The 14,272-nt window shown below is 38.8% G+C and overlaps 1 protein-coding gene across 1 annotated transcript; it reads right to left on the bottom strand.

Moving 5' to 3' along the window:
• Positions 1–2,696: 2,696 nt before the first annotated feature.
• On the bottom strand, positions 2,697–6,935 carry LOC108696926 (SCO-spondin). The gene is made up of 4 exons (XM_018226633.2): positions 6,829–6,935; positions 6,698–6,743; positions 4,322–4,366; positions 2,697–3,125 (listed from the first exon to the last, which is right to left on the bottom strand). Exons 2-4 carry the CDS (start codon positions 6,735–6,737, stop codon positions 2,785–2,787), a joined length of 426 nt encoding a protein of 141 aa, XP_018082122.1. The 5' UTR covers positions 6,738–6,743; positions 6,829–6,935; the 3' UTR covers positions 2,697–2,784.
• Between the last annotated feature and the right edge of the window lie 7,337 nt (positions 6,936–14,272).

Genomic DNA, 14,272 nt, shown 5'->3' with positions numbered 1-14,272 from the left:
GTAAATAGCCTTCCTGACATTTGAGGTTTTTTTTCGGAGGAAAACTCGAATCGAGTTTCATTCAAATTCAATTCGTATTTGATTCAAGTTTTCGGGTCAGTAACATCCGTTCGGATTTTAGCCATTCGAGTTTTTGCTTAAATAAGATAACATTCGAGTTTTGAGTACATGAGAGTAACAAAAAATTAACAAAAATTTGAAACTCGACCTTTGATAAATCTGCCCCCATAAAGTCCCCAAAATTACAATCAAGTGAGTTGTCACAAAAGTCTCAGTTTTAGAAGTATTCTCTAGTCATCAATGTACCAGCATCTAATATACTATTTACTGACCATTCCTTTTGGTAAACTGTGGCTGAGACCCCGGCATCACTGCAACTCAGAATAATATCATTCATTTCCTGAGACATTTTTGTGAAAATCAGATTTAAATCATTAGGATTTAAATACTGATAGAAGTGTTTCAGTGCCTTTAATAATGAATATCAAGCTATCTTCACAATGACCAAAAATTGCATGTGATCCTCGAATGAACCTTTCTCACTGTAAATACCGTATTCCTCCCATTATTCTGTATAGAGAATAGAGAAGGGTTTTCACCCCCATAGCCGTCCCACATTTGTAAATCATAAACTTAATTGAAAAGTAACAAAAATATTAAGTGAGCATAATGTGTATGGATACTAAGTTGAAATGTGCTACTGCATATGTACTAAGATATAATATTAAAGGAGAACTAACGCTTAACTAAAGAAGTAGGCTAAAAATGCTACACATTAAGGGGTTTATTTATCAAAGGTCCCATTTTAGAGTTGTGGGAGTTCTTTAAACCTCTAATGGTGTCTAATTTAAGAAAGAACTCGAATGGAAAAAACTTGAATCATTGAGTTCGGGGTTCACAATCCGAAAACTCGAATTGATCTAGTTTTTGTCGAAAACAAATTTGAATTGCTCGAATTGATTGAGTTTTTGAGCGAAACCCACCGAAAAAACTCGAACATCAGGAAGTCTACAAACATTTTCAAATGATTCAAGGACCTCTGCCATTGACTCGTACATGACCTCGACAGGTTTTAGATGGTGTATTTTTTGTATTCAAGCTATTTCTAGTTTCGGGGTATAATAAATCTCGAAAAATTCAACATTTTTTTTAAAAAAACATGAAAAATTTGTTTTTTTTTTAAACTCGAAAAATCTTTTTTTTTGTCTCAAAAATAACCTTAATAACAGCCCTTCAGCACAGAAGATTAATGCCCCTGAAGATGTCCCAGTAGCTCCCCATCTTCTATTCTGCTGATTCACTGTACATGCTCTGTGCTGCTGTCACTTACTTAATTATTCTTATTATTATCTCTTATTATCTTATTATTTATTATTATCTTGTTAATGCTTCTTCTCAGTCTTGTTTTGAAATGGACTGAATTCAGTCCCACAAACACTGGGTAAAAAATTCCACTTTATTTTTGCATATTGTAAAAAAAAGATTAAAGAAGAAACGAGGTGCCAGTCTGTACAGGAAAAGGAAATAAGTTGGAACGGTGACTGATTGCATAATAACCTGGGCCAATGGGTTTTTTAGAGAAAAACTATTCTGCTCCAAGGTCTGAAGTTAGCACTTACCGTAAATACCCTGGAGAGGGGCGGTTCCTAATAAATTGGCCCCTGGTGATTATGCCTTTCCTATGGATAACATTTATTTTAACGACTAAAATTATTTTAATGAATTGGTTTTAGCGGTAAATACCTTAGTGGGTGGTTTGATCAGTTACGCTCAAGATTCTATTTATCACAACTCCTTCTTCTAAGTTTTTTAGAGAAGTCAGTTCTACAAGAAGTAGCTAGGGATTAGTGTGTGGACCAGCCCGATACCCGCATTTGCGGGTGGGGGGCGGGTCAAACTCTTCTTCCTGGTATTCCAGCCCGCCACCTTACACTGCCAGCTTCCAACTTCCGCTTTTATTGCCACGCGCCTGTTCGGCCCGCCCCTGTTGTGATGTCATCGGCGGGTCTATAAAAGGAACCCGGAATTTGGGCGTGGGCGAGTGGAGGGAGTGCGGGTTCGGGTCACGGACATCACTACTAGGGATGGTAACACCAAGACCACAGTCCCTGGTATTCTGACTTCTCCATCTTTGTGGTGCCCCAAAGATAGCAGAAAATTGAGATAGTTCTGATGGGACAACTCCACCTTCTATGAATTTCCTTTTCTTGCTTCAACTGATGAATTTTGGGCTCAATGTTTAATTAATTCAAATGATTAATACTAATTAATTTGCAAGCAGTCACTTGAATTCTCATGATTTCATTTTTAATTAATTAATTTAGTTATTGCCCTGCACTTTATGGAATTGTGGACTCGCCTTTTTATTAATTTATTCGCCCTGTAACACCCCAAGAGAGGTCTGATTTTCACTACATTTACCACAGAGAAATTTTAGGAAGTAAAAGTCATTATACACAGTTTAAAGGGAATTTGAATGGATAATAGTTAATGAATTCAGTATTAATGAATTCAGTATATATTTACTTTATTAATTGGTTGATAAAAAAAATCCCTTTTTTTTTTAAAAAAAAATCATTCTTCTGGAGTTAATGTTATTGTGAAATTGCTCCGTTTTTGGTAAAAATTGAGGGATTTTATTCTGTATATTTCATAGCATTTCCGACTGCTGTAATTAAAAGCCCAATATCAGGCACTTTAGTAAATAAAGCAGTTTATTGCAAAATGGCAACCAACACAACATACATTTGGCATGTTCCTGCCCAGCTTATATTGAGATCACTGTTACTGTTTATTAGGACACTGTGACTCAGGGATACACTCTCCATTGTGCCACAAATATCCTTCTTTGCAGATGCACCCAGGCTGGCACATTAAAGTGCATGGCTTATCCTCACAGCTAGGTGGGCAGTGCCCCATGCATTCTGAATAGACTTGCAACCCTTGGCAGGTGATACATTCTTCTTTTGGGATACACTCAGTGGAGTCATCGGTCTGCTTCACATATCCAGGACTGCAGGAACAGCCGGGTTCACAGATCTCGAGGCAATAAACGGGTTTGTCCCCACAAAGCTTCGGGCAGGGCTTGCAATCATAGAACTGCTGGTTCGGTGGGCAGGGGAGCTCTGTACAATGACAGCAGAGAAGTGTTTCAGGTGCCAGAATGAAAGGAAATGTCATGAAACCTTTAAATACAGCTAGCAATAGCATTTAAAGGGAGTGCTTCATCTTCACATTAAAGGAACAGTTCAGTGTAAAAAATAAAAACTGGGTAAATAGAGAGTATGTGCAAAATACATTTTTCTAAATATAGCTAGTTAGCCAAAAATGTAATGTATAAAGGCTAGGGGTGCCATCTGTCCGGTTTTGACAGCCCGGTAATTTTAAGGAAATTAGGAAAACCGGCAGAAACAGCCTCTGTGTTTTTTCATAGTCTGTACAGAGAGATCCCATAAAACTATGACAGCATAGGTATTCCCTGTACTAAGCACAATTCAGCAGGAACAGTCCCTAAGTTTGCTCATAGTCTGTACAGAGAGATCCCATAAAACTATGGCAGCATAGGTATTCCCTGTACTAAGCACAATTCAGCAGGAACAGTCCCTAAGTTTGCTCATAGTCTGTACAGAGAGATCCCATAAAACTATGGCAGCATAGGTATTCCCTGTACTAAGCACAATTCAACAGGAACAGTCCCTAAGTTTGCTCATAGTCTGTACAGAGAGATCCCATAAAACTATGGCAGCATAGGTATTCCCTGTACTAAGCACAATTCAGCAGGAACAGTCCCTAAGTTTGCTCATAGTCTGTACAGAGAGATCCCATAAAACTATGGCAGCATAGGTATTCCCTGTACTAAGCACAATTCAGCAGGAACAGTCCCTAAGTTTGCTCATAGTCTGTACAGAGAGATCCCATAAAACTATGGCAGCATAGGTATTTCCTGTACTAAGCACAATTCAGCAGGAACAGTCCCCTAAGTTTGCTCATAGTCTGTACAGAGAGATCCCATAAAACTACGGCAGTATAGGTATTCCCTGTACTAAGCACAATTCAGCAGGAACAGTCCCCTAAGTTTGCTCATAGTCTGTACAGAGAGATCCCATAAAACTATGGCAGCATAGGTATTCCCTGTACTAAGCACAATTCAGCAGGAACAGTCCCTAAGTTTGCTCATAGTCTGTACAGAGAGATCCCATAAAACTATAGGTATTCCACCATAAAACTGAAGACCTACTGCACATTTTCTGAGAATTTTGTTGGCTATACCATACTAAAATTAGATTTTTAAGTGCAGTGTTAGACAATGAATCTTTCTTACCAGTATCTGCAAGGGTTTGCGATATCATCAGCGTCACTGTAAGGGCTATAAAGAGAGGGACAAATTACAATCATATTTATCAATATTAGCTGCGTATGACAATACATATCTTGCAGCCTTACTTACGGCAGAACTAACCTCTAAGCTATATATTTTTGATGCAGCACCCCATAGTTATATCTATCTGTTACAGTATGTGAAAGGATTCCCTAGCACGGGTCCATATTATTTGATTATGTTGCCAAACATATTAATAAATGAACCAAATTAATATTACATTTCCTGCCCACTACTGGGGGATAAATTCGAGGTGGCTGCAGTGGGGTGGCAGGTTGGATGTAGGGTTGCCATCTTTCCTCCCGACCAACTCCAGACGGAGAGGCGGGATCAAGCATAGCAAAAGGCGGGGCTGTGATGCATCGGTGGAGGGAACATGTTGCTGGGGCGGTGTTATGACATGACGATTGGCTGATTGCCACGTCAATCTCAGGGAATCCTGGTTTTCCTACTTTGGAAAATTGGGCAGGCAAAAAAAATGGGCTGTTCAGATCAAAACTGAACAGGTGGCAACCCTAGTTGGATGGGTGGGCTCATGTCAGGGATAGGAAGGAATAGGGACAGGGGTGCCTCTCTATGGCTGAGGAAGTGGGACCTGAGATTGTGGCACTTTCAGTGACTGCAGTCCCATTGGTCTAACCAGTGAATGGCCAGAGCTCTGTCTTTTACTTCCTCACTACTTCCTGGTACAGCTTGAGCTGCATCATTTCCTGTCAGGTGATCTTTGAGGGAGCACACAAACCATCACAAAATGGTGTCCCATGGGAAAAGCTATAAAAAGGCAAAATGTACTAATATATATAGGCCAACACAATAAGATTCTTTAATAGGTCACTAAGTATGATGGTTAGGTATTCGTTCTCAAGGTAGAGTTTTGAATAAAGTATAGTCTTTAAGGGTAGCAGCACACAGGGAGATTAACTGCCAGGTGCCGGCAAGAATGCCAATCTCCGACGGCATGGAATACATATCGCTGCCTCACTAGGAAACTTCGGGCGACTTGGAAACTGATACGTATGCCACCCCGCTGGAAGGCATTTTGGGGAGATTAGTGGCCTGCAGTAGAGAAGATTTGTTGCTTGGCGACTAATCTCCCCGTGGTTCACCTTTGAGCTAAATTTTAGTATGTTATAGAATGTCCAATTCTTAGCAATTTTGCAATTGGTCTTCATTATTTATATGTTTTACTTTTTTTTAGTTATCTGCCTTTTTCTTTTGACCCTTTCCAGCTTTCAAATGGGGGTAACTGACCCCATCTAAAAACAAATGCTCTGTAAGGCTACAAATGAAATGTTATTGCTACTTTTTATTACTCGTCTTTCTATTCAGGCCTCTCCTATTCATATTCCAGCCCCTTATTCAAGTCAGTGCATGGTTGCTAGGGGAATTTGGACCCTAGCAACCAGATGGCTGAAATTGCAAACTGGAGAGCTGCTGAATAAAAAGCCGAATAACTCAAAAACCACAAGTAATAAAAAACGAAAACCAGAATATCAATCTCCACATCATATGAAAAGTTAATTTAAAGGTGAACAACACTTTTAATTGACATAGGGGTTATAGCTTAGCTTTGTCGTCCTCTCAAGTGCCACACCCAGAAGTGCACATCATTACACTATCCTTCTCAGATCACATGATTTTGGATCTTGCACAAAGAGGACCAGGAAGAACAATGTATGAGGGAAAAGGGAAAAAAAAAACATAAATTGGAAAAAAATGTCTGCTTCTGGTTTTTATTGAAAGGTTAAAGGAGAACTAAACCCCCCTTAATCAAATTCCTCCATTGGCTCCCCTCCCTGCTTTCTCCCTCCATAGTAGCTTATTTGAAAAAGTGTCCCTGGCATTAAAGGAAACCTGTCACTTTTTTGTTGACAGTAGGATTGTTATGTTATTAAATAGTTAACAAAACATACACACTTCCGTCTTTTTCTAAATAAATGTAATTAAGGCAGGGTTTTAAAATTTTGCACGAGACTCCAAAGTCCCGAATTTCTGAAATTCATACTTCATACTCATGCAAACTAGCACAGTGGAGGTCTTGGGCGCCATCTTCAGTATCTTTGGAGTTTTCGATTTACAGGGGTTTAGTTCTCCTTTAATGGGGATCTAACCTACACATCTCAGCATATGAACTATCAAAGGTAAAGTATGCTGGGAATTGTAGTCCAAGAACATTAGGGTTGTAGACCTACCTCTGTATTGTTTGCTAAAATGTTTCCTCAGCTTTACAGGGTCGGAAATACCATTAAAATGCATCAACATATAATAAATAAATATATATAAATATAATAAAAATCACAGTTATCAGATTTTACTTACCCAGTGCCAAAAGCAGTGGGATTGGAGATCGGCGTGACATTCTGACCTATAGAGAAAAGGAGACAGGTGTTGGCACAGAATAAAGGCCACGCTAACCCACTGTCCATACTAGAGAATAATCACGCTCTTACCTGTCTTTTCAGTAGCAGTGATGCCGGACTCAATGTTTAGCTTCTAGTTATCCTCAGTTTGCAAAAAAAGGGTGGTGCCTCCTGTATTAATAACAGCCTACTATTGGGTAATAATTGGGTAATTTAATTGTTGAAATCATAAACTATAATTAGAACTCTCTTTGCTCATTGCTATTACTCAATCTGATTATTCACACAGAGTCTGCCCAGTAACATATTTCCCAACTGTCCCGATTTTGACATCTCAGCCCGCAGTCCTGGGTTTCTTACTGAAATGTCCTGACTTTTTTATTTGATTTCCTGCACTGAAGCCAGAAAATGATAAGTTTCTGAAACTTAATTAAAATAAGAGGCTTTTTGGTAGAGAGTCCAGAACACTCAGCAGCTGCACTTAGATACTTTTGGAACAATTTAAGATAAGCAAAGATACAATTGTAACTATTTAAGATAAGCAGGTCTCTTGGGAAAATTGACTAGAAGCTTAAAGGGCAAGTTTACTTTCATTAGCAAAACTGTAATAACACATTAAAAACATTGCACTAAAGCTCCCAGAAATGTGTTCAGACTTTCATAACCTGCCAAATTCCGTAAAATTTACATGGTAATTAGGGGGTGTGGCTACAAAATGGGTGTGGTCCAAATGGTTCACTTTTTGTCCCTCTTTTCATTTTTTGGAATGTTGGGAGGTAGGCAATGATGACAGTCAGAACATTTCAGCTGAAATACCATATTTACTGTCAAATTATGTTTTAGCAAAAATCCACATGATCATTAAGGGTGGGATAGGGGACAGTGAAACAGCAACATTTATCTCTTGTTTTTCTTATATTTAGGGAAAGCTTTATGATTAATTACATGGGCAGCAGCAGATTGGATGTTATTCTAATGCTAAATAACTCATTAAGACAGGGTTTGGCCACACTTGATTTATGTCAAATGTCAACTCTTGCGTCAAATCATTATAGTCGTTGATACTTACACATTCGAGAAAGTCAACACCCAAATGTAAATATTATGGGTCTATAAAGCAGCCTTACTCACACATAATAACCATGTACAAGCATGTGAAGGTTGGAGGGAACTAAACTCAGTTCAATATAGAATAGAAGAAGCAGGTGAATTGTTCCAAACCTAATCCCCTCTGTTTCTCTACATAATCAATGTGTATGACTGTATGTGCCACTACTCTTATGTATACAAGACAACAGTTACAGCCACAACAAATAGATACGGTGTAGCCTTTTCTTTCTTCTATACATCTATTCCAAGTGTGTTTATACCACGGACACCCTGTTGTGATCACTAATATGTAGGGATGCACCGAATCCAGGATTCAGTTTGGGATTCGGCCAGGATTCAGCCTTTTTCAGCAGGATTCGGTTTCGGCCCAATCCTTCTGCCCAGCTGAACCGAATCAGAATCCTTATTTGTATATATAGGGATAAACGCGTAGAAGGGCTGACACATGTCACATTACTCATCTGTATGACTTTCCCAGGGGAAGAAATTGGAGCTCATTCAGATGTACAGATAATTAGAGGAAGAGTATGTATCCCATGTGATGCAATTACTGTAGAGTTTGTGAAATATCATTGCTCTACCTATCCATCCATCTATTATCTATCTACCAATCTGTCTATCTATATATATCTATCCATAATCGATCATTGATCTAGCCATCATCTATCACTCAATCTACCTATCATCTATCTATCCATTGTCTACATATCTAGCCATCATCTATGTCTCTGTTTATCTATCCATTAGCTATCTATCATGTATCTATCTATCCATCTATCTATTTATTCATCATCTATCTATAATCTATCTATCATCTATCTATAATCTATAATCTATAATCTATCTATCTATCTATCTATCTATCTATCTATCTATCTATCTATCTATCTATCTATCTATCTATCTATCTGTCTACCAATCTGTCTATCTATCTATTTATTGATCAACAATCATTAATCTATCCATTATCTATATATCTATCCATTATCTATCTGTCTAACTATCCATCATGTATCTATCTGTCCATCTATCTATTTATGCATCTGTCCATCTATCTATCTATCTATCTATCTATCTATCTATCTATCTATCTATCTATCTATCTATCTATCTATCTATCTATAATACACAAAAGCCATGAATATTTTGTAAATTATATCCTTATAAATGGTGAGTTCTGATGTCATCAGTTATAAACGGTGAGTTCTGATGTCATTTCTGTCACATGACTGAAACTTGTGTATTATAATAAATAAAGTACCCCCAGTTGCAAAATATGAGGATATTAGAAGTTACCTCGGAGTTCCATGACCTGTTTTTATATGGTCATGAAACTCCTCGGTCACTTATAATAGCCTTATCTTTTACAAGAGGGGGTACTTTATTCACTATATCAGCTATCTATCCATCTATTATCTATCACTTTGTTCATAAAAAAATCTGCTTAATATAAGTGGAAACTTGCCAACTATCCGGAAAAAAAAAAAAAAAAAACACAAGCAAAGCATACAAACAGCTGTGATATGTGAAATGTCCAAATGCCATGACCTGTACAGAAATGAGGACATTATGACAATAACAGGTGGATAATTGTTACATTTCAGCTGCTGTAGTTACAGGTGACATTTTTAATTATCTTGCCAAACTTCAGAGCAAGGAAACATTCCTTACACAATACAAAGGGAGTGATTTGTTCATGTCTTGTCCTGAAAAACCAGTCAATATGTCACATCAATCACCAGCCTCTTATTCTTCTAAATGAACTGATTCAGACAGGATAGAAATGATATTGGCTCAGACTGGGAGGAGGAAGGACACATGGCTGTTTCTCTGCCAATATTTCTTCCAAATACTTTACACTGTCTCCATGAATCCAGACTTATTTTATGGCTTACATAAAAAAGTTTTTGCACCACATTGTCTTGGTACCAAACCCTGAGTCAGAACCCATGTAAAAACCCAAAGGAGAGCACATTTTACATTTTATAGGGTTTTTATGGACACATTTGAGGAGCAATGATCTCCCCCGGGCCCAGGATTTAGTCTCACAAACAAGGCAGCCTTCACATCTTGAGAAGCACTGCTAAAATAAGCTATTTGCCTTTTTAGCCACTGACACATATAAAAAAATATTGATTAAATACCCCGCATGGAAGTCTGCACTGTGTAATATTTCAGATGACCCCAAAAAGTTCAGGTTAAAATGCTGCAACTACTTCAAAAATGAGTAGGCCTCACTGGGAGTTAAAGGCAGGAATAGCAATCACTGATGTTCCACATCTACTGATAGGAGACACTAATGTAACAGTTTCAACGACTGATGTCCAATGGGGATCCATCCAATGAATGGCCCCAACCACTGCTGCATCCATTACTGCCACACTTCCTGTTACAGTTAGAGCATCATCATTTCCTGTCAGGTGATCTCTAAAGGCAGCACCCAGGCCAACACAAAATGGCGCCACAAGGAAAAAAAAATAAAAAAGGGTAATATTTACTGATCTATAGAGTAACAATTTGCTCGATGATATTCTAATGACTTTCCTGCAATCCTTATTCTTTTCAGAGCCCGTTGTTTAGGATTTGCACAAACAGGAAGTTCCAAAAAGTGGGGAAAAAAAACCCTGTCTACTTATAAGTTTTAGCTTTTCTTCTAGCAGCGGCCTATTGAAAGGTTAATAACACTTTTACCCAAATGAATGTCACTTCATTTTTATGAACTACACCTCAGCTCAGTATACACACAATCAAGAGGTAAAGAATGCTGGGAACTGTAGTCCAGGAACACTATGGTTTAGTCTCAACACAAAATTGTTGGATAAAACCTTTCCTCGGCTTTCAAGCTTCCTGAATGCTATTTGTATTTGAGCTTCAGTCCAAAACTATTAGGAGGACATATAATAAAAATTGCATTTACTTGAATTTACTTACTAAGTGCCAAAAGCAACATGACTGGAGAGCAGCATTCTGACCTATAGAGAAAGGGAGTCAGTTATTGGCACAGAGTAAAAGACATGATAACCCACTGTCCATACTGGAGAACAATACATTTCTTACTCAGTGGGGTAACTACTACAGCAGACCCACGGAACAAGGGGGCCAACACCAGTCCACCGAAAGTCAGAGCTCACCCACCTGCCAATTGCCAGGGCTGTATTTACTGTAGATCCATGCCACCCTAGGTACAGCACCTTACATCGCCCTCAAACATATAGAATGACGTCATAAGCTCAACATCACGTCTGCAAAAATGTTACTTCAGGATTCACTAAAATGGGCCCTGTACCCCTCACCCCCCAGATACGCTGCCAGATTTAAAGCAGTAGGCGGCTGCCAAAAGTTAGGCACCCCCAAGTGATCTCATGTACTTATATGAAACCCCGGGCTGGTGCTCCTATCAGCAGAAACCTGCACCGGCCTAGGATTCTTCCAGCGAGCACCACTGAGCGATCCTCTTCCGGCTTCTTCTTTTTTCTCGAGCCTTCGTAGTAGTGCAAAAAGCAGAACTTTAAAGGTAAACTATACTCCCCGAATAATGTAGTTCTCTATAAAAATATACTGCATAACACAGCTCATGCTTCATGTAAATAAACCATTTTCATAATAATAGTCTTTTTTAGTAGTATGTGCCATTGGGTAATCATAAATAGGAAATTGCGATTTTAAAAAATAAGGGCCGCCCCCTGGGATTGTATGATTCACGGTGCACACAAACAAACCAAACATGTTAGGTCACATGAGCCAATTAACAGACAGAGTTCTGTCTTTTGCTTCAACACTTCTTCCTGTTACAGTTAGAGCTGCGGTATTTCTGGTCAGGTGATCTCTTCCTGTTACAGTTAGAGCTGCAGTATTTCTGGTCAGCTGATCTCTTCCTGTTACAGTTAGAGCTGCAGTATTTCTGGTAAGGTGATCTCTTCCTGTTATAGTTAGAGCTGCAGTATTTCTGGTCAGGTGATCTCTTCCTGTTACAGTTAGAGCTGCAGTATTTCTGGTCAGGTGATCGCTTTCTGTTACAGTTAGAGCTGCAGTATTTCTGGTCAGGTGATCTCTTCCTGTTACAGTTACAGCTGCGGTATTTCTGGTCAGGTAATCTCTTCCTGTTACAGTTAGAGCTGCAATATTTCTGGTCAGGTGATCTCTTCCTGTTACAGTTAGAGCTGCAGTATTTCTGGTCAGGTGATCTCTGAGGCAGCACACAGACCATCACAAAATGGTAGTTCAAGGCAAGAGATGTAAAAGGGCAATATTTACTTAGATATATATTGCAGTTTGGTAAGATTCTTTAATATGCCACTTAATATGATATAAACTATCTGTTGCTTAAATATTCATTTTGGGAGTTAAGTTTTCCTTTAACAAAAAATTTCGTTTTACTGCACATGCATCTGTCCCGGGAAATTTGAAGAAAGAAGAAGAAGAAAGACAATCACTCCGTGGTGCTCTCTGGATTAAGCCCGGGCAGGTGCAGTTTTCCGCTGAAAGGAGCACCGAACAGGAGTGTCAGGTAAATAGATACAGTCACTTGGGGGTGCACCCCCAAGTAAAAAGTGATACTGCAGTAACTGGGGTTTATTTTGAAAAAAAAATTCAATTATATAGGCATCCCCCAAAAAGCTGCCTCCGTAGGCACAGGCCCTGTATATAAATACAGCTTTGCTGTTTGCTATACTTGCGGCGGGAAGGAGAGCAGCAGGTCAGGGGGACTGGGGGACTAGCGAACAGGACTGAGGGACCATGCCAGGCCCCATGAAGATTTTTTTCTGGGGGGGGGAGCGGATAGCTTATAGTTTCACTATTGCTTTTACCAGTCTATTCAGTAGCAATGATGCTGGACTCAGTGTTTAGCTTCTATTAATCCGCAGTCTGCAAAAATTGCCTCTTGTACTAAATACTTCAATAAAAATAGGGTATTTTGAAACCATAATAAAACATAATTTAAACTTTCATTGCTATTTCTCCATCTGTTCGATGTTATTCATATGGAGGCTTCAGATTCTGCCCAGAGATGACAGTCAAAACTTATCATCCGAAATACTATATTTACTGTCGAAATTCTGTGCTACCAAAAATTAGGGATGCACCGAATCCACTATTTTGGATTCGGCCGAACCCCTGAATCCTTTGCGAAAGATTTGGCCGAATACCGAACCGAATTCGAATGCTAATTTGCATATGCATTTTTTACTTCCTTGTTTTGTGACAAAGTCACACAATTTCCCTCCATGTCCCTAATTTACATATGCTAATTACTTCGGCCTGGCAGAAGGATTCGGCCGAAACTGAATCCTGCTGAAAAAGGCAGAATCCTGGCCGAATTCTGAACCGAATCCTGGATTCAGTGCATCGCTACCAAAAATCTGCAGCTGCATGATCATAAATGGTAGGATAGGGACAGTGAAACAGAAACACAGATTTGTTATCTCTTATTTAGGGAAAGCTTTCCTACTAATTACATGGGCAGCTGCAAATCTGATGTTATTCTATTGCTAAATAATTATTTAAGAACGGCTTTAGACACAAGTCACACATGTATGTCTCAATGCAGTTCAATAGCAACTGGATCTGTTAATGTCAACAGTTCTCTTACATTAAATTATTATAGTCGTGAAGACATACACATTCAGGAAAGTCAACACCCAAATATAAATACTAATTATATACAAATATATACTGTATATATAGTGGCCTTGTTTAAGCATAATTACTTTATGCAAACTCCACAGCAAATGGATACCAGTATAAGCTTGCTTTCCTCTCCTCTTTATATATCCATTGTTCTTCTAGGTCTTTTCCCCATGGACGTTGTTGAGAAACTTGTCAACAATCCAGCAGCTGTGATATATGAAATGTCTAAATAGCAAAACCTGTACAGAAATGAGGACATTATGACAATAACAGGAGGACAATTGTTACATTTCAGCTGCTGTAATTACAGGTGAAATATTATCTTGCCAAACGTCAGAACATTGGAGTAAGGAAACAACTCTCACATAAGACAAAGGGAGTGATTTGTTCATGTCTTGTCCTGTAAAACCAGTCAATATGTCACATCAATCACCAGCCTCTTATTCCTCTAAATAAACTGATTCAGACAGGATAGAAATGATATTGCTCAGACTGGGACCCCATGTCCTAGTAATAAACCATGAATCAGAACCCATGTAAGTGCCAAAGGAGAGTGCAATTTACATGGTATAAGGTTCCTCTGGACACATTTGAAGAGCAAGGAGACCCCTGGACCCCACCAGGACTGAGTCTCACAAACATTTGCACAGGAACAGAAAGTGCTAAAAATACTATGAGCTATTTCCTATAACCCTGTATTCCTTCACTTGCTAAACACCATCCAACCCCTTCTTATACCTATCTAATGTATCAGCCTGTACCACTGATTCAGGGAGACAATTCCACATCTTCACAG

Source organism: Xenopus laevis, chromosome 7L (genome assembly GCF_017654675.1).
Source record: "Xenopus laevis strain J_2021 chromosome 7L, Xenopus_laevis_v10.1, whole genome shotgun sequence".
Taxonomy (NCBI): Eukaryota; Metazoa; Chordata; class Amphibia; order Anura; family Pipidae; genus Xenopus; species Xenopus laevis.
This window is presented reverse-complemented; position numbering and strand designations above follow the sequence as displayed.

What these genes read in the sequence shown, in the direction of transcription:
- LOC108696926 (XM_018226633.2), bottom strand. Translation starts at nt 6,737, where the DNA reads ATGTCACGCCGATCTCCAATCCCACTGCTTTTGGCACTGG. An exon ending in CCCACTGCTTTTGGCACTGG is followed by an intron (nt 4,367 to 6,697) that starts GTAAGTAAAATC and finishes CTCTCTTTATAG; the next exon opens with CCCTTACAGTGACGCTGATG. An exon ending in GCAAACCCTTGCAGATACTG is followed by an intron (nt 3,126 to 4,321) that starts GTAAGAAAGATT and finishes GTCATTGTACAG; the next exon opens with AGCTCCCCTGCCCACCGAAC.